The sequence below is a fragment of the Lathamus discolor genome, chromosome 3, assembly GCF_037157495.1.
Source record: "Lathamus discolor isolate bLatDis1 chromosome 3, bLatDis1.hap1, whole genome shotgun sequence".
NCBI lineage: Eukaryota > Metazoa > Chordata > Aves > Psittaciformes > Psittacidae > Lathamus > Lathamus discolor.
Genome location: NC_088886.1, coordinates 88,371,623 through 88,390,040, shown reverse-complemented (window position 1 = coordinate 88,390,040; position 18,418 = coordinate 88,371,623). Strand labels below are relative to the sequence as shown.

The window sequence follows — 18,418 nt, the reverse complement described above, 5'->3', positions numbered from 1 at the left end:
TGTTTCTTACAACTTGGTTCTTTCGTTGACTTCTAAGGAATTAGCGTGTTACAGTTGCTGTGGTTGTAGCTTATTAACATCAGAAGTCTGTAATTGCAGTTGATTGGCTGCTGTAAATATTACTATTAATTTTAAGCTCTCCTATGTTTTAAATCTGTATTTTCTTTTTCAGGAGGATGATGATGTTTAATGCTGGGGTTTTGTGTGTTGTACTTGCTAGCACTAAAAGTGAACCAGTTTAGTTTAAATATGAGCTAGCTAGATTATAACCTGCCCAATGGGCATTAAATTAATAATAGAAAAAAAGAAAGAGAAAAGATTTATTGGCAGTCTGGAATGGCAGAGGAAGGTGTAGAGCAGGAGGTCACAGCCGCTCTCCACCAGAGTGGTGGCAACACAGTTGGATGCTTCCTGGCACTCACCTTTTAAACGCCTCTTGCTCCTAACTGCCTGCATTTTGTTCCCATCTCACCCTAAACACAAACCTGGCCCTGGCATAAACTGTCTGTAGCCAATTTTTTACTTTTTTGATTTTTTTTCTAGTTTGAAATTGACCAAAAAGAATGTGAGCCTGTCTTTCACAAATAGCTCACCAGTGGCAAAAGTTCAGTGCTTTGAGCTTGGTGAGTTACTAGTCCTAGAAGGATAGTTGCCCACTGTTCAGGAGGAGAAAAAATGTTTTATAAGATCAAAACTGTGCACCATTATAATTTGTCTTTCGTTAGGGTAATTCGGCTTGGTCTTACAATTATGCGCCTGCCTGCCATACCTCAGAGCTGCAAACCCCATTTTAATGGCACGTTGCAGAGCTCCATAGTGCATAGCCAGGGCTTCCTGCGCCCAGCAGAGGAACTGGAGAGCTGGTGTTTAAAGCCTATGAAATGTCTGAAAAAACAAATATGTTTTTATTCAGCAGGGTGCCATGTTTTCAGCACATGAAACTTTGTGGTGTCAGAATGGTACATTTATTGTCTTTCAAAATTCAGCTCTGGATACTAGAAGTAAAATCCAGTGTTAATGCCCCACTGTAGTTTAAAATTGAGACTGAAGCAAACATGCAGAGGCTGGCTGTAGGTTTGGCCCGTACATTCCATGGGGCTCCCTGTGAATGTTGGTAGCAGGGTACCCCTCTCACCCAGCTGTGCACAGTATCACTCAAAACCCCAGCAGTGATTGCCGGCTGCAGAGGTGTGGGTCTCCCTGCTAGAGCTGCTGGGTCTTCCAGTCCCCACAGCCAACACTGGAACTCAGCAGCCAGCCCTGTGGTGTGCAGGCAGGTCCTCAGCCCCAGGAGCAGGTGTCCTGGGTGGGTGGGCTCCCAGTGGACCCCAAGAACCCCTTCAGCCCATGCACAGCATCTGTCCATCTTCTTGCATACAGCCCAGTTAGCCTCATGTCCTGTAGCTGAGCAGTGTCATCGTCTGGTGCGCTGCTGGGCAGTAGTGCACAACTTTTGCTTTTCTTGAATTTTTAATTGGCAATCCTTACACACCTTGCAATCTTCTGTGCCTTTTGTTTGGTTGGTTTCTTTCTCCTCTGCAATGTTTTGCTTTTCTGGTCTCATTCTCACAAATACAGCTTACCCATAGCCTAGCTGTTAACACTACATAGCTCGTTCCTAGAAAGAATGGATTTAATTAAGGAGACAATCTTTCTGGATGCAAAATGAGAAAATGTCTTTACATTTCTGTATATGTTTAGGTGTATTACAATGGCTACCATGGTGACACTTCTGAAACCTTTTTGGTGGGCAATGTGGATAAATCTGGTGAAAAGTTAGTGGAGGTTGCCAGGAAATGTAGAGATGAAGCAATTGCAGCTTGCAGACCAGGGGCTCCCTTCTCTGTAATTGGAAACACAATCAGGTAAGCCTTATATTGACAAGTAAAAGGAGGGCTGGCAAGTGGGACAAAGGTTATTGGTGGTTTGGTATAAAGCTGATGACATGTTTTATGATTCAAAACCATCATTTTAGTCTGATATCAGTATGTGAACTGCCAAGCTGTAATGTTGGTCCTTGGGTAAGAGACTTTTTTTTTTTAAGTGAGTTACACTGGGGTCAGCAAAGATAACTGCAGAAAGAGTCAAAGATGTTCTCGAGATAGATTTAAATTAACAGATGTAATTTGCCGTGGGGTTTTGTTTATTTTGCATTTGTCTGTGAAACTACACCACATCTGTCTCACCATGTAAGGAGGTTAGAAACCATTGGTTTTGTTGTATAGCAATAACGAATGTTACAAAGGAATTAGTCAACATAAATAAGTCTCTTTGTTTAAAAAGTACAAAAATATTTAACTCGAGAGCTTTTGATCTTACAAAGAGCAGTGCATGCTAACGTCACAGGGGAAAAAAGAGCTCACATTCAGAGATTTTTCCCTATTTTGCATCTCCTCTAGCCTTCACATAAACGCCGTCATGCCTCTTCTGCTGGCAGCTTTGAATAAAAATACGGCTTAGTTTCTTGAAAGTAACTATGAATTATTTTAAAATGTTTGCCAAAAAAAGCATAGACATATATCACATACATTGCATTAAGGAATACTTGTCTGGACTATTAATGGTCCCAACATGCTATTGAATACATTCTGATTACTTAAAAGCTGCAAGGCTTAGTCACCTTGAAAGGATGCTGCTTTTTTTTTTCTTTGTAAATCTTCAAATACTTTAAGGAAAAAAGAGAACGGCAAAATATCAGTTAGATGTATTTATAGCTTTAAAAATATTGTAACAGAGTCTGAATCAAACTTTAGTAAAACCTCTTTGGGTTATATCTGAGAAGCTTTTATTGAAGACTTTGTATAAAATTGTGTTTTTGACAGTTTTAAATTATAGGCTAACTAGCCTGGAGAAAAAGGATAGTGTCTTTCTGTTCTTTCATAGGAAATGTTGAATCAGACCCCTACTGGGAAAAGAAATTTAATGCATATCTCACTATCTTACTGTCCATGAATATAATAGAAGTGAATTCAAAATGTAGTTTTATTTTTGCAAATGGGATGAGTCGATAGATGCACCTCATATTTTTGAACACCTAGGGTTCAACAAATTTACTGGTGGTGCTCTTGCATTTTAACAAAATTTATTCTTGAGTAGAAGGGGGCACAGAACACTGGATTCTTATTCAAGCATTCTATCGAGCTCTGCATTCATGGCTGTGTCTAAAGGGCATGTCAGCCTTTGATTCTCTCTGAGAGGTAATTATCCTTTTCCTGTCACGGAACAACAAATGATAGCTAACTACAGAGGCACATTTGCAGTAGTCACATTCATCAACTGCAGAAAAAAAAATTCAATTTAATTGTGCAACACAGCTGCACATAGGCTTTTTGAGCATTTCTGTTGTTCTCCCTGTCTTGCTATTCCTCCCTCCAGATCTATTTTTTAAACTTTTTTTCTGGTTATTTTTTTCCCCTTTTTTGTCTCTTCTTCCATTTTTACTCTCTGTACTTTCTTGTTAAAGTAATTTTCCTTTGTGGCTCTCATTCTTTTTTCCCCATTGAAGGCTATGAATGTAGAAAATTATCACAATTACTCATATAATTGAGCCTCTTTGTAGCAAGTGCAACTCCAGTAGCCTTTCTCCATCATGAAAATGGTTTCATTATAGGGTTTTTCATATTCTCTGACACCATCTACACAGAGGAACAGGCGTGCAGATGAGATGTACTAGGAACAGGGTAGATCAGTAAGGTCACAGTAGGAATAATTAGCTCTGCTATGGAAAGAGCATCTAGGCCTTTTACTGCTACATAAATGTACTGTCCGTGGCTTTTAGTCACAAAAAAACTTACTAACAAATGGAGCTCCCGCCTACTACTTTGAAAAAAAGATTTGTATCAACACTACAATTTTCCATCATTAAGACTAATAACACAGAGCCTAGTATACATCAAGGGGAATAAAAAGAAAAATCTCACATTCAAGTGGCGGCTGGGTGCTGACCTTTGTTCCCTTTTTTTGTGTTCAACTTAACTCTTTACAAAAAAGAGCCACACGCCACACCAACATGCAGGTGAACTCCAGCTAGTGCTAGCAAAGCATGGCATTCAGTTGGAAAATCTGATAAATCTCCATGCAGGATAATGCATTTCATTACAGATTCACTACATTAATTCTAGCTGTATTAAAAAAAAAAAAAAAGAAAGAAAGAAAAAAAGACAGAAAAAAAAAAAGGAGGAAGAAGAAAAAAGAACAGAATTGAATGTGACATTGGATTTTTGCTGTGTTGGTACAGAGGTCAGTTTACTTGCAAAGTGTAAATATATATAGTCAGTGCCCCCTTTGAAAAGCAGATTAATCAAAGCTAGTAGCTGTTCAAAACTACATATGAAATAGCAGGTCATTAACTTTATTTCTCAGGAATTTATCGTGTTGGCGGTTTCAGTGTGCTGATTTGTTTAGAACTACTTTAACACTGCCTCTGCTGAAAGATCGCCTTGCTTTGCTGAAGCTGTGTGTTTCCAGTTATTTGCGATTTGATATTTGCATGCAGACAGACATGTATAGTGCATACATACATACAAATCTGAAGCTTTGAAAGAGTTAGATACCATAAATACCTGAGAATAGGCACCTACCTACAAGCTGAAAACATTTAGGCCCATCAGAATGCAAATGTGTCTTGGTTTCTTTCATCAGTATTTCTAGATAGGTGCTCAAGTGATATGCAGAACGTATCTTAACACACAAATAATCAGAATATTTCCTTTCTACAATAGATTTCCAAGTAATTATATTGCAGAGGTGAGTTTGCATTCAGTATTGTAACATAGTCTTTGTTGTGGAAGCTCGATAGCTGACACTCATTGTTTCATGGATTCCTTCTCCCATCACCTACAAATTGCAAATAAAAGATTACATGGATTCGTGAGTTAGTTCGCTTAGAAAAATCGGACTCTTTGCTGACCTGTTCTTACTGAAGACGGTGGCAAAACTGGTGGTCAGCTCCACTGGAAACAGAACTGGGCCCTGTGTTCCATTTTCTTCTACCATTTCTGACATTTCTCTTTCTGACAGAAACAAGTCTAGTTGGAATCTACTTGTTAGACAGTGAGCTTAGGTAAGTGGAAGTGTTGTGTGAGTGTAGAGAGCTAAATATATAAATGTGAGATTATTAAAGAAACCAATTTCCAACTCCTAGGAAAAAAAGAGGAGTAATGAAAGTGTTAATAAATGGTTTAAAATGTTTAACTCATAAGTATATGTTTTGATATTAATTTAGAACAATATAAAGCAGATTTAAAAAAAAATCTGTTTCTATCAGATTATGCACATTTAAACAATAAGTGGCTCAGGCAAAATAAGTCATTTTAATGTCATCTGTGATAGATTTTCCTTGACAGCTACTGTAAATTACAATTACACTGCTTCTCTCTGCACTTGAAAGTAAGCATTGCAATAAATTATCTTTTATTTCAATCCATCATGTCTGCTTTCAGAAACAGAGAACCTCAAATAAAAGTTCAGTACTATTGTAAGAAAAATACAGTAATTTGTGTTCCAGTTTGAAACTAAAATGTACCTTTCTTTCAAAAAACAATTGTTGGCTTTCAAAAATATTACTAATTATACCTCAACATTTATTGTCATTATAGGGAATCCCTGAACTTGTGCATTCCCTCAGTCTAATATTATTGTTTAAGAGAAAAATACTTTAATATTTTCCCAGTAGAATTTTGTAGTTTCTTAAATTGGATAATATGGCACTATTCAAAATGGGTATTTTTATCAGGAGGAAATCTCATTTAGACTGATTCTGTTTTCAAGAATTAAGAAAGGAAAAAAAAAAGGCAAATATGCCATTCAGTGGTCATTTTGCTAACAATATAGATAAGAAAAACACAATTACTTCTAATTAAAAAAAATAAAATGCCTAGATAAGAAAACAATTATCATAGGTCTCATCTCATTCAGTGTTTCCCAAGTGTGTTCCCAAGTGCCCAAAAGTGTAAGACAGGTTTAGCAATTTCAGCCATTCATGTCATGCTGTTCTCTCTGCAAGACTGTTTTATCCCTGGGGAGAGAAGCTGGCACTGTAGGGCAAGCAGCCCTACCTGGGAAGGAATCAATTCACCAGGATGTTCAGCCCAAGTAGCAAAGCTGTCTGTGCCATCTTGTCTGATCAGCAAAATTCTTCCCTTATACCATCAAAGAGCCCAAAGTGGTTTCTGTCAATGATAAAAACAGGATTTGTTTCACTTTGTTTCCTGAGGGCTTAGAATACTGTACCAGATTTGCCTTGAGGAAAATTACAATATTTGGTAAAAAGGAAAGAAAATTCAGGTTTGGGTTGGTTTTCTCCCCTCCCCCAAAAAATGGGGTTTCAGTCCTAAGACTGAATGTATGTTTTTTCCCTCTGGAGCTGGGTTGCCCATTATCCTGTAGATGCTCCTAGAGGCTATCTGTACAGGGCCAGCCCCCTAAGGAAATTCTTTAAACCTGCTTTTCAGCTTCTTAGCAGGAGGGATTTATAACCCAAGAGCTCCTTTCAGAGGAGGCTGCAGAGTATCAAGGAGAGCTTTGTAAGAGTCAGTCCTGCCTGTTGTGGCTTTGTGGCAATTTCCCTGTTGGACTGCTGGCAGGACAGTGATGCACGTCTCCAGACTCATCCCTCCTTTCGGAGAATTAACTGTTGTCTGGCAACATGGGAAGAGGATACTCAGAAGGGAGTGGGCACCCAGCTCTCCTGTCTCTGTCCCTTCTCAGAAGCATGATACCACCATACAAGAGCTCTGCCTATGGTTTTAGGTGGACAACCTGGCCCTCACTGATGTTCCTTTACCAGCTTGACTGCTGCCAGTCCATCCCAATGCCAGATACTTTGCCTGGCTTTGCCATCAGCAGAAGAGGAGCAGCACTGCAGGTACTCTTGACTCCACAGCCACTGGGCTGGAACACATGGCAGCAAAACATAAAATCAAATAGTGGGCTCATTAAATGATTATGCTTTTAATCCTGCCCAATTCATCTCTGCCCAGGTGTGCAACATGGCTCAAAGAGTAAACTGTGTGATGGTAAATGTGTCAATGGATATTTTTGACAATGGTTATTTTGAAGAACCTTTTTTCCCCCCCTGATGCTGTTGGTGTGGCGTGGCTCTACTGCCCAGCCTTTGCTCTGGAAGTGATTCAGCAGCCAAGGGGAACTGGCAGACTGGCGCATCCACCCAGCGGTGCATGTCTCCTTTCCCACGGCAGATGCCAGGTAGCCCAGCTCAGCCATGCCAAATCCTGCCTTCACCTTCACTGCTTTCCTACTTGCAGTCAGGACTCCTCTGGATGCCTGATCTTATGCTGCCTGTCTGCTAGGTGCAGCACATGGAGCTGGGCCTGCAATCTTGTAAGGCTGCCTTCCAGGGAGAGCTGGAAAGAAAGGCCCACACTTTCTTTACCCACAGAAAGAAAAGTCCTGAGCTGGGCAGTGAAACAGTGAAACCGAAATGTTGAGCTGTTGTCAGCAGCAAATGGCAGAACTTGTGCAAAAATTAGCCACTCATGGCATCTTGATTTTTAATCAGATTCCACAGCCTGGGAATCCTGGAGGCTGAAGAGGCTGACCAAGATTAACAGTTCAATTCACTCTTCTCGGAGCTGTTTCACAGTCCTCCTGGCAGCACTTAGAGCCAATGTGTACATTTGCAGGATTGCTTTTGCAAGTTGTAGCTGGGGTTAGTAGCTTTGGGTTTTTATGAAAGCTGGGTGTTTTACTGTAACTCCACAAGGATGAATGAGCTCACTAGGATTTTTAAATACTCCAAAGTAAAGATAGTAGTTGTGGACTGAAATTCCCTATGAGGTGATTCTGAAGCGCATGCAGATGCTAAAGCCAGATTGAACGTGGCTGAGTTTCATACCTGCAGCTTATTTTCTCCACAGGTTTTCTGTGTGTCACTTCAGGTTCATTGACCACGTTGCATTTTATGTAAAGAATACCCAAGCTCTCTATGTAGACGTTATTAAGTGGGAAGGAGGAGGGGCACAGATGTCTGTCAGCGCCAATGTCAAAGCCCTGTGAGCTCCAAGATCCCTTATTTTGATCACAGACAGCAACCACTGAAGTATTGGTGCCAACAGAGTTGTTTTCAAGCTGTTTGGCAAGAAAGTGGCAGAATTTGCTGTTGAAATGCATGAGAACCACTTCTTTCACCATCTGAGGACAGGATGCTGTTTTAACACTGCCTTCTGTGTACCTCGGTGCTCTTGCACCCGGTGCTCAGCACGCAGCTGCTGCTGCCACTGCCACCCTCCTGAGCAGCAGCTGAGTGCTGGGGCGAGAGCTTCCCCTGCCCACAGAGAGTATGTAGCCATGGTGCCTGGAAGAATAGCTGCACAGAAAAGAGCTTTCTGTCTTGCTATAGAAGATGGGTATTTCTGGGGGGGAAATCCTGTAATAATACAAAACATCTCATAAACCAAGCGTGCTTTTTCAGTGGTCAGGAATGCCATGTAAGGACATCGGCAAAGCTGAGTAGTCAGTGGGATTGTTTGTCCTCTTGCAAAAAGGCTTGCAGAAGAAGGTGAAAGAAAAGCTTATCACATGTTGCATGGATGGCTTCTCCCATCTCTCTTCAGAGAATTGCTTCACCCATATGGGACTCATTATCTGCATTGCTCTGAGCTTGGTCACCGGAGACCAGCCGTTTCATTTTGTGTATGTTTCTGAGTAATTTGGCTTTCTGACTCCATTCCCTGTGCTTCTTCCTTGGCCTTCAGTATTGTCATAGCCAGCAGGCCAAGTCTCTGACCCAGATGTGGCCAATGTGTTAGAAAGGCAGGGGAGAAAGTTTTCCATCTCTAAGGAGGACTTTTTGCTGCATAAACTTTGATTACTTTTTTTCCGTATAGATGGCTTTGTGTACAACCAAATGAAGCCAGACTTCTAGCCTTATTGGTAACCCTCTTTGCCAATACTTAGGAGTTTGGAGGCAGCTAAAATTGACATTCCATTTTCTCTAGAGTTAATGAATGAAATGTGATGGGTCTTTGTATCAGGGCAATGGGTGGGTAAAAGCTAATATACAAATCCTGTTAGAATGTGCTCTTAAGGTCTGAACGCTGCAGCATTATTAACCATTGACCCGACTCCTCTCTCATTGCCATTTTGCTGTAGTGGAGCGCCATGTCCCTCAATTGCAGTGGCATTAAATTCTGTGATGGTGACCCACAGGCACTGGAGCCAGCACTGCAGGGTCTGTGAAGCCTGGTGTGCCAAGGAATTACTGCATACAGCAAGTTGAGGCCACTTTGCACCTGAGTGAGAGCCTCCCTGTAGGGTTTAACATGCTTTAATTTCTGTGAGAGCTTACACTTTTGTTTGAGTTTCTTAACTTTTCTGCTTTTCCACCTGTAGTCAAGCTGAGAAAACATGTTACGGTTAAATATAGGCAAACCTGAAGTTTTTAAAACTTCAAGTTTGATTTAAAACAAGTTTGATTTTAATGTTATAGATGAAATCTTTTAGGCTAAGTGACTTCCTGTTTGATTTTAGAAATGGTATGGGGATCATATGCAGGGACAGGGATAGCCTCCTTGTCACTTCTAATCCACCTCTGGGTCTCCCCAGACCTCTGCGCGTTTCTGTTTTGGATGTGGCAGCCTTCCTGGCTGAGCCCTTAGGGCATCCCATGAACTGCTGTAAAGGCAGAATCCAGGAGTGAAGCCTGCAGACATGGGGTAGCCCAGCAGCCAGAGGACACCCCACATACCTTTTTTAGGGATCGGGATAGGAATTTCCTGACATGGGCAGGGATTAGTGCCTGACCGTGTTCCTGCAGGCAGCCCTCAGAGATGTTCCTACCTGTGGCAGGCCCTGGAGAACAGGACAGAACTCCCATGCAGAACTGATAACTATGACTCTTTCATTTTGCTACTGATGGGTTTGGTGATGGGTTCATTATCAATAATAGATTTGCTGGAGTTTCAATACATTTTGGTACAGAATATTTGTAGTATTCCAAAAAGGAAGCAGTAGGGCTCTAAACTCTCCCTATTGGCAGCGAGAACCTCTTTTTCTGCAGAAAACCCAGTGCAGACAGTGAGTACACAACCCAGCATGGACTGTGCACACAGGGAGGGCTTGGCAGAGGCAGAGGCTGCAGTTTGGTGGTGTGCTGGAGCCTCAGCTGCGTGACTTGGCTGCCATTTAGCTGTCCCAGGTTAAAATGAGTTCCCAATGTGCTTGTGGGAAAGGTTACCCAGCACCAGATAGGGACATGATATGCTGCCGCCTTGCATAGGCAGCAGGGCTGACACAGAAGCTACGAGCCTCTGCTGGCAGGCATGTTCACTCTGAAACCTAACAATGGCTCACCGGTGCTAGGTCCGACGGCTACTGTCTTTTGGGGCAGGCACAAGGTGGTGAACCACTGCAGGGGATGGGACCTGGGTGATGCTGCTGCTGATACCAGTGTGGTGGCAAGACCCGGGGCTGGCAGAAGGGTGGTCTGGCCACACTCCCTCACGGTGTCCTCTTTGCCCCCGCAGCTCCGTGGCGCTGAAGGGCGGCTTCCAGGTCTGCCCGTTCTTCGTCGGCCACGGCATCGGGTCGTACTTCCACGGGCACCCCGAGGTGTGGCACCACGGTAAGCAGCCCCACTGCCGCCTGCGCTCGCTCTGCCGCCGGCGATGGAACGGCTCCAGGAGAGGGGGTAAAACGAGCAGAACCCCCCTCCTCACCCAGGCACGCTGCCGGTCCCGGCGGGGCTCCCCGGGGGGGGGGCCGTTCCACGCTGGGTACTGGCAGGCAGACCCGGCCTCCTTTTCTGAGCGTCGCGCGGGTATTTTTGAGGACAGATCGCTCGTTAACGAAGTCGTTGGGGCAGCGGAGCCCCGCGGAACGCCTCTGACCCCCGTTCCGGGCGGCATCCGCCGTGTCCAGTGGCCCCGCACCTCCATACCCTTGCACCACCGCCCGTACCCCGGCATCCCCCCCAGCGCCCGAACCATGCCAGCAAAGTTTGTTACGGGGCAAAAAAAAATCTCGGCCGAAAAGTTGAAGCTCCCGGACCCGGCCTGGGCGGAGTCGCTTTCGGGTGGTCCCACTGCCGCCGAGGTGGGATCACTTTCGGCGGATGCTGCGGTTCGTAGCGGGGACCGGCGTGCGCGGTACTTGCGAGCCAAAAAAGGGGGTTAAACCAGGTGCTGTTTGTGTCTATTAAAAAGGAAAAAAAAACCCAACCAAAACCCCAACAGTCGTAACCGCGTTTTTATTTTCTTTTGTAGCCAATGACAGCGATTTGCTAATGGAAGAGGGAATGGCGTTCACAATAGGTTAGTAACTCTCTGCTACGGGTTTTTTTCAGAAAGCACACACAGAGCAGCCCAGATCTGGACAGCTTCTTTATTGGGATATCGAAATACCCGTGCAGATAGGGGAATGTCGGCGACGCTGACCCCGTAGGAAGCAGAAGATTAAAATATCTTTTTTTTTTTTTTTTTAATGCATTGAAGAACCGATTGAGTGAAACATTTAGAAAATGAAATGGTTATTATAAATCCTCCTAAATGACATTTTGGAAGCTTATTTTTGGCAAGGCAGAGGCTCTGCCGCCCCCCTTGGGCTGTGGGGGATGAGAAGGGTGGGAAGGATGGATAGGATGGGTCTGTGTCCCCGCAGCTGTCGGTGTACCGGGGAGCATCAGCCCGGGGTGGCTCATACTCGCCCGCTGCCCGGTGGGGCTGCGGCTGGGCTCTGGGGCCGCGGGCTGAGCCAGCAAGGTACCAATCACGGAGAGCCGCCGGGGAAAACCCCTCTCTCGCACCGTGTGGCTAAATGGCAATTAGAGGGAAATAAGAAAATTGTTGTTTTGCTGATTTAATGAACATTTTAAGCCTGTTTAAAAAATTCACGTATTTAAAACTATCTGCTGTTTATAAGTGTGGTTGGTGCTTTGGTTATTATCCACGGGGTCTTAATTAAAGCTTGATTAAAATTCCCTGCTTTTACAAAAGAGGAATGGGCAACTTCCTACCTTGATGTCTTTCTCTTTAGTTCCCATTTTAGTGTTGCAAGGGAGGGTCAGCCCGGGGGAGCAGGACCTGTGCAGAAGGGGAGCTACCTGCTGGGACCCCCTCCCCCCCACCCACCTTTCTTTCTTGCTTCACACTCCACACAACTAACTTTAGAATACATCTTGGTTTTTTTTTTGCTACAGAGCCGATAATAATGGAAGGATCCCCCGAATTTAAGATTCTGAAGGATAAATGGACTGCAATTTCTGTAGACAATAAAAGGTGCCTGATTTAATTTTTTTGATCTTTCCTAAAGCTGTAGAACTGATCAATGACGGCCAAAAAAAACCCACCAAAGCTGGGTGTTATGGACATGGTGGATGCATTTGTCCCCTAATAACTGCTAAATGTGCATTTCAGATCAGCACAGTTTGAACATACCATTGTGATTACCTCAGAAGGAGCAGAAATACTGTCTAAACTGGTGGAAGAAGCCTAAGGAGTGGAGGGACTCACTGTGCTTCTGGGATTTCCAGTTTCACTCGGAAGAGAGGAGGATTTCTGTAGTTTCTGTGAAGAATGAGTGCTGCAGAACTCACAGCAGAGGACAGAAAAAGCAGATGGAGAGGTTGGCTCCTGACACAGACCTTTCCGTGTGTTAGCTGGTGAGGATTTAATAAAGTCCCTTGGCTTGTTTGTGACCCTGGAAGCAGCCATGCACAGCCTCCGAGTGCAAAAGGTTTGGGTTATTTGGGGTGAGGGGCAGAGAGCGGGTCCCCTCTCTTCCAAATCCTGTGTGGGACAAACATGTATCAGATGACACTGTCTCTGTGCAGCTGAGAAGACAGGGGAGCATAGGATTTTTGCTTTATAGCTAAGATACAGGGTCAATTTGCCTGCACTGCGATTGGCACAGTGCTGTTTCCCAGGCTGTAACTTCTACTAGGGTGGAAAAAAGTTTCCCAAGGGTGGCAGGAGTGGCAGCTGCCTCTTCTCCCACAGCCTTCCCAATAGCAGCCCCCTCCCCTCCTTCCTGCCTCGGCTAATTTCTCTTTGCACAGCACAAAGAAAAAAGTGATTAAAAATGAGATGCGAAGCGTGCCTCTCTGGAGATCAATAATTGCCCTGCTTGAAGAATTAGCGGGTTTCGGGTAATCACTGCTCTGCGGTGCCCACGTTAGTTAAGGGAGAGGCACTCCGCAGTGAAAGCGTTTAACAGAAACAGAGGAGTTTGCGGTCTGAAGGGTGCTCCGGCTCCTGGATGGAGTTTGGAGCTGATGCTCCTCATGAGCCGTGGGTCGCACTCGGCCCCGCGCTCCCTGTGGTGCTGCCCCCGGCTTGCGGGCGGTGTGGGGGAGGTCGTTTGCAATTAGCCGGTTACTGACCGCCCCACCGAGTCGGACGGCTCTGGCCTTGGTATTGAGAGGCTCCTGGAACAGGATCCGGTCCTTTGAAATGTGGGCTAGCTTTGGAGATCAGTAAGGGACATCGAGAAATGCCCCAGATCCGCGGCAGCAGAGGTGCAATAACTTGCCCTTAATTGTAGGCAGATGCTGTCCTGTGCCGAGATTGCCACATGTAGGCGACTGGGGCTGCTCTGCACCGGGTCCCTCGGTGGTTCAGGGTAGAAATAAGCCCCTTTCTTACAGCATTACGCTGCTGTTTGTTTTCACTCGAGTACAGCGAGCTGTCAGCTCTAATAGTTCCTAACAGCATCTTTTCAAAAAGCAGGACCCCACCAGAACACGGCTAACACCGCGGGGCAGCCGCTCAGCTCCGTCCTCCCCGAGAGGAGCTTGGAAGGCCTTAAAACCTGTAAAAACAAACGATGCAGCCAACAAGTTTACAAATACACAGAGGTTAAACAGCGCTCTGAGCCGCGGGAGGCGAGGGACCCCCAGCACTGCCCGGCCGACGGGGAAGGGAGTATTTTACTCTCGGAGACCCCAGGGCGCTGGGAGGACCTGGGGGTCCCTCGCGTCCTGGCGACACAGCAGGGGCAGCTCCCGGAGGCTGGCCACTCCGAGAGCCCCTGGATGGCACCGCAGGTGCTGAGCTTGCCCCGTCCCCTGCCGCGGCTTGGGGTGAAGCGGGAACGGGGCAGCTAGGGGCAAGGAACCCCCCCGCTGCCCGATGTTAAGGAGGCTGCTGGCAGCTCCGGGAAGTCCTTGTTTGATCTGAATCCCTCAGTAACTGACGGGATTGCTTCTTTTACCGGCCGCGGTGGAGCGGTGGCAGCCAGGCGCTGGCATCGATGGCGCACGTTTGTAATCCTAATTATGAATGAGACTGAAGGGATGCCTCAGCTACGCGGGGACAGCCGGCGCCTCGCACAAGCCTTTCACACAGGAACCCCTGCGGGCAAGCACGGCAGGAGCCCCGACGGGGCGGTCGCTCCCGAGGGGTTGGGGCATCCAGCGGCCCCTCCGTGCCCGCCTAAGCCGTGCTTCCCGGGGCCGGCGTTGCACGGAGGACGGGTGTGAGCAGAACCGCGCCGTCCGGTCCGCGGGGTTTTGGAGGGGCCGGCAGAATTATGGTGCGCCCCGAGACCTGCCAGCGCCCGGACAACCGGAGGAGGTGGCGGCAAAACCGGTGCGCACAGAGCAGCTTCCCATCTCCGCAGCCGCCGGACCCGAGGCCGGCGGAGGCGCCGGAGCTGCCGGGGCGCCCCGTCCCCCCTCGGAGAACGCGCAGACACGCAGCGGGTGGTCACTTACATGGCCGGGGGCCATAGTCGGCTGCCGGAGGGGTCCGTGCGGGGACACACCGCTGCCGCCCCTTCCCTCTCCGAGCCGCGGCCGCTGCGTGAGAATGAACTTTACATCGCGGGCAAAAAAATAAAAAGGGAAACAAAAGGAGGGGGAGAGGAAGTAAAAGAGGCGTTAGGAAACGGGCAATTAAACCGACAGAGCGCTAATGAAAGGGGGGGTGGGGGGGTGGTGAGCAGGAGCGGAGGGGCTCGGTCCTGTCAGGTTTTGCGCAGCCCTGCGACGGTTGCTCCAAGGACCGGCGCTGCCCGGTGGAGCCCGAGCCCGGTATGAGGGCGCTGCCGGGGTGCCCCAGCCCCGGTGGCGGTGGAAGGCCGTCCGGGACTGCCACATTCAACGGCATCAGCCCCGCGATTTGTTTTGAGTGCTCCCTTTTATTGGTGCTCCCCCTTCGCCAAAACGCGCTTGATTACATAGATGCGGTGCCGTGATAACTGCGCACCCTAGACAGCCTAGGTGCAACCGGGAAAGTTCAGCCCAGGCCAGATCAAATCCCAGGCTGTTTAATGCTGGAAGGCTGCGTGTTGCTATTAGTGTTAAATATATGGCTAATTATGCGTATGAAAATTAAACATCAGTGTTATGCTAATGGGGCCGCCTTCAGCTGTGGATCAGAGCACTTGAGACTAGCATTTAATCAAATGAATCAGTAACTAATACATCTGCACGTGTGAACTTTCACAAGATCATTTTCCTGTTACAGTCACACCGCTGAATTATGAAAGAAATAATTATCAACACTTTCTAATTATCTAACAAAGTAATTTGGGATTCATCGTGGGCTTTCTGGGGAGGATCTCCTAAGTCCCACCTCATTTACTGCTAACGCAGGCGGAAGTTTTCATTTTAAGCTCAAATGCGCCGTTTGGCCGAACAGAGCGAGTTTTGTTTCCTTGGAATTTTTCCCTTTTTTTCTCTTTAAGGACAATAACGGCAACAACCGGGCGGCCCTGAGCCGGGGCGGAGAGCCCCTGCGTGCCCGCGGAGCCTGCGCGGACGGGCAGGCAAGGGGACAACCGCTTTGTCTGCGGGTCTCGCAAGGTGGGCCCTCAGCCCGCCGGGGCTGGTGGAGCGCGGCTGCCGTCCTCTCCGCGCCTCCTGCGCGGAGAGGGGCGAAGGAGAAGGGCGGAGAGCGGCGCGCTGCCTCCTGCCGAGCTCCGGCGGGGCGCCCTCAGCCGCCTCCGGCGGGAGCGGGCGGCCCGCGATGGGAGCAGGGAGCCCAAGCGGCTCCGGTGCCTGCTCCGGCCGCGGCGCGGTGCCGCGGAGCCAGCGTAGCGGAGGCCGCCGACCCGACCGGAGCCGAGCCGGCGGTGCCGTCGGGGCGTGCGGCCGGCGCGCGGGGACGCGCGGCGCTGGCAGCCCGGCTCTCCGCGCTCACCGGGGTCCGGGCGAGCCCCGAGCGCCTTGGACCAATCCAAAGCGATTATGCAAGACGGAGGACCAATCAGCTCCGCCAGCTCATGAATATTCATAGGCTTGGCTGAGTCAAAGCTTTTAGGCGAGTTTGTGTAGATCTACAGCATCATGCTTAGACTTTTCAAAGAGACAAACTCCATTTTCTTATGAATGGAAAGTGAAAAACCCTGTTCCGCTTAAATTGGGTTCTTTCCTGTCCTGAGAAACACAACAGACCCCAAAAAGGCAAGCTGAAGAGAGAACACACACACAGACCAAGCGACAAGAAATGACCATGACTACCATGCCAGAGAGTCTAAATAGCCCCGTCTCAGGGAAGGCTGTCTTTATGGAGTTTGGGCCGCCCAGCCAGCAAATGTCTCCTTCTCCCATGTCCCACGGACACTATTCCATGCACTGTTTACACTCCGCGGGCCACTCTCAGCCTGACAGCTCGTACAGCACAGCTTCGTCCTTCTCCCGACCGCTGGGCTACCCCTATGTGAACTCGGTCAGCAGCCACTCCAGCAACCCCTACATCAGTTCAGTGCAGTCCTACCCCAACAGCTCCAGCCTGACTCAGACCCGGTTAGAGGAGACAGGTAGGTGCACTCGGCTTTGGGGAGGGGGGGGGGGGGGGAAGGGGAGGGAAGGCAAAGAGGGAGGGAGGGTGCTCGTATATTTAAAAAAAACCACAACAAAATCTATCGGGGGGGGGGGGGGAATGAAATTAAATTACAAAATATGAGTGAGGAGAGGCTGAGGATCACAGGGGAGCAGTACACAGAGCACACAATGCCTGGCTGGAAAAGAAATCAACCCAGATGTGCACGTATTAGTCTTCGTAATTATTTATTGCGTAGCGCTATAAACAATGTATGCAATTAAGGGTAATTAAACCTAAACTGCAGCCTGTAAAAATAGCAAACTTTCTCTGGGAAGAAGCCTGCGCTGCCATAATAGCCCGGAGCCTTTGTTAGCGTTAGTCGAGCTTCACTTTTCTTCCTTCTCATTATTGTTATTGTTGATGTTGCTGCTGTTATTGTTGCTATTGCTGCTGCTGCTACTGCTGTTATTACTATTTCTGCCATTATTATTATTATTATTTATTCTGCATCGCTTGTTGTTTGTAGGGGCCGAATCCGAGAAAAGCACTGTGGTGGAAGGAGGGGAAGTTCGCTTTAATGGGAAAGGGAAAAAAATACGCAAACCCAGGACTATTTATTCCAGTTTGCAGCTACAGGCTTTGAACAGGAGGTTCCAGCAAACTCAGTACCTGGCTCTCCCCGAAAGAGCCGAGCTCGCAGCATCCCTGGGACTCACCCAGACCCAGGTATAGCTCCGATAGTGACGGCCCCTCTCCCTTGTCCTCTCCCTGTCCCCACGCGTGATGCAGACGGGTCACAACAGGGCCCAACGCGACACCCGCCCCTACGCGAAGGAGCAGCCGGTGCCGCAAAGGCCCCAGAGGGGCCTCCCCGGCGCCGGCTGCTCCTCAGCGACGGGGCGGGCGGGAGGGTCTTACCGGGTGGTTTAGCATCACGGAATGGCAGCGGGCGCAGCAACCACTGGGAGATAAGGGGGAGAATCCGGGCGGCCGCCGGGTGTTGGGTCCATTGGACCCTGGCGGGGACGGTGTCGGGGAGAAGGATGCTGGACCATACTGAGGGATGCTGAGCTCTGGCCCGTTCCCATTCGCAGGTGAAGATTTGGTTTCAGAACAAGCGCTCCAAATTCAAGAAACTGATGAAGCAAGGAGGGGCCGCTCTGGAGAGCAGCGCCTTGACCAACGGCAGGGCTCTCTCCGGCAGCTCGCCACCGGTGCCCCCGGTGTGGAATACCACCTCCGCCTCCGGTAAGGCCTCATCGGGGACCCCGGGCACCTACATCCCCAGCTACACGTCGTGGTATCCTTCAGCCCACCAAGAAGCTATGCAGCAGCCGCAGCTGATGTGATTATAAACGCGTTTTCCCCTACCGCAAGCACCATCGGTTCCGAAAAGATTCGCAATCATTATGGAAAAAATGATTAAAAAAAAATTAAAAAAAGAGAAATTAAGAAAAAAATAAAAGGAAAGGGGAAAATGAGGAAAAAAAATAATAACAGAGGGAAAGAGAGAGAGGACAAAAACACAAAGGAAACCCAAGCAAACAACCAAGCAGGAGGTCTCTTGCCCGTCCGGCCGCCGGGACGCTGCCCCGCAGCCCGGTGCGGGAGCGCACAGCTGCGATGCGGCCGGTTCCCAGCGCTGACAGCTGCCGGGCGGCCCCGGGCACCGACCGCGCACCAGCCCGAGAGCACCG

General features: G+C 48.0%; 2 protein-coding genes across 4 annotated transcripts in view; both read left to right on the top strand.

Moving 5' to 3' along the window:
* The window catches only part of METAP1D (methionyl aminopeptidase type 1D, mitochondrial), a 48,128-nt gene extending 35,678 nt beyond the window's left edge, over positions 1-12,450 (top strand). For all 3 annotated transcript variants that reach the window (XM_065670378.1, XM_065670380.1, XM_065670377.1), the window contains exons 6-10: positions 1,702-1,865; positions 10,485-10,582; positions 11,223-11,270; positions 12,155-12,233; positions 12,372-12,450. In XM_065670378.1, the coding sequence (XP_065526450.1) occupies positions 1,702-1,865; positions 10,485-10,582; positions 11,223-11,270; positions 12,155-12,233; positions 12,372-12,450 (468 nt within the window). The remainder of the gene's footprint in view (positions 1-1,701; positions 1,866-10,484; positions 10,583-11,222; positions 11,271-12,154; positions 12,234-12,371) is intronic.
* Positions 12,451-16,316: 3,866 nt separating this feature from the next.
* Positions 16,317-18,070, top strand: DLX1 (distal-less homeobox 1). Its single transcript, XM_065672765.1, has 3 exons — positions 16,317-16,716; positions 17,248-17,447; positions 17,816-18,070. The coding sequence occupies exons 1-3, from the start codon at positions 16,404-16,406 to the stop codon at positions 18,068-18,070; spliced, it is 768 nt and encodes a 255-aa protein (XP_065528837.1). The 5' UTR covers positions 16,317-16,403.
* Positions 18,071-18,418: the final 348 nt, after the last annotated feature.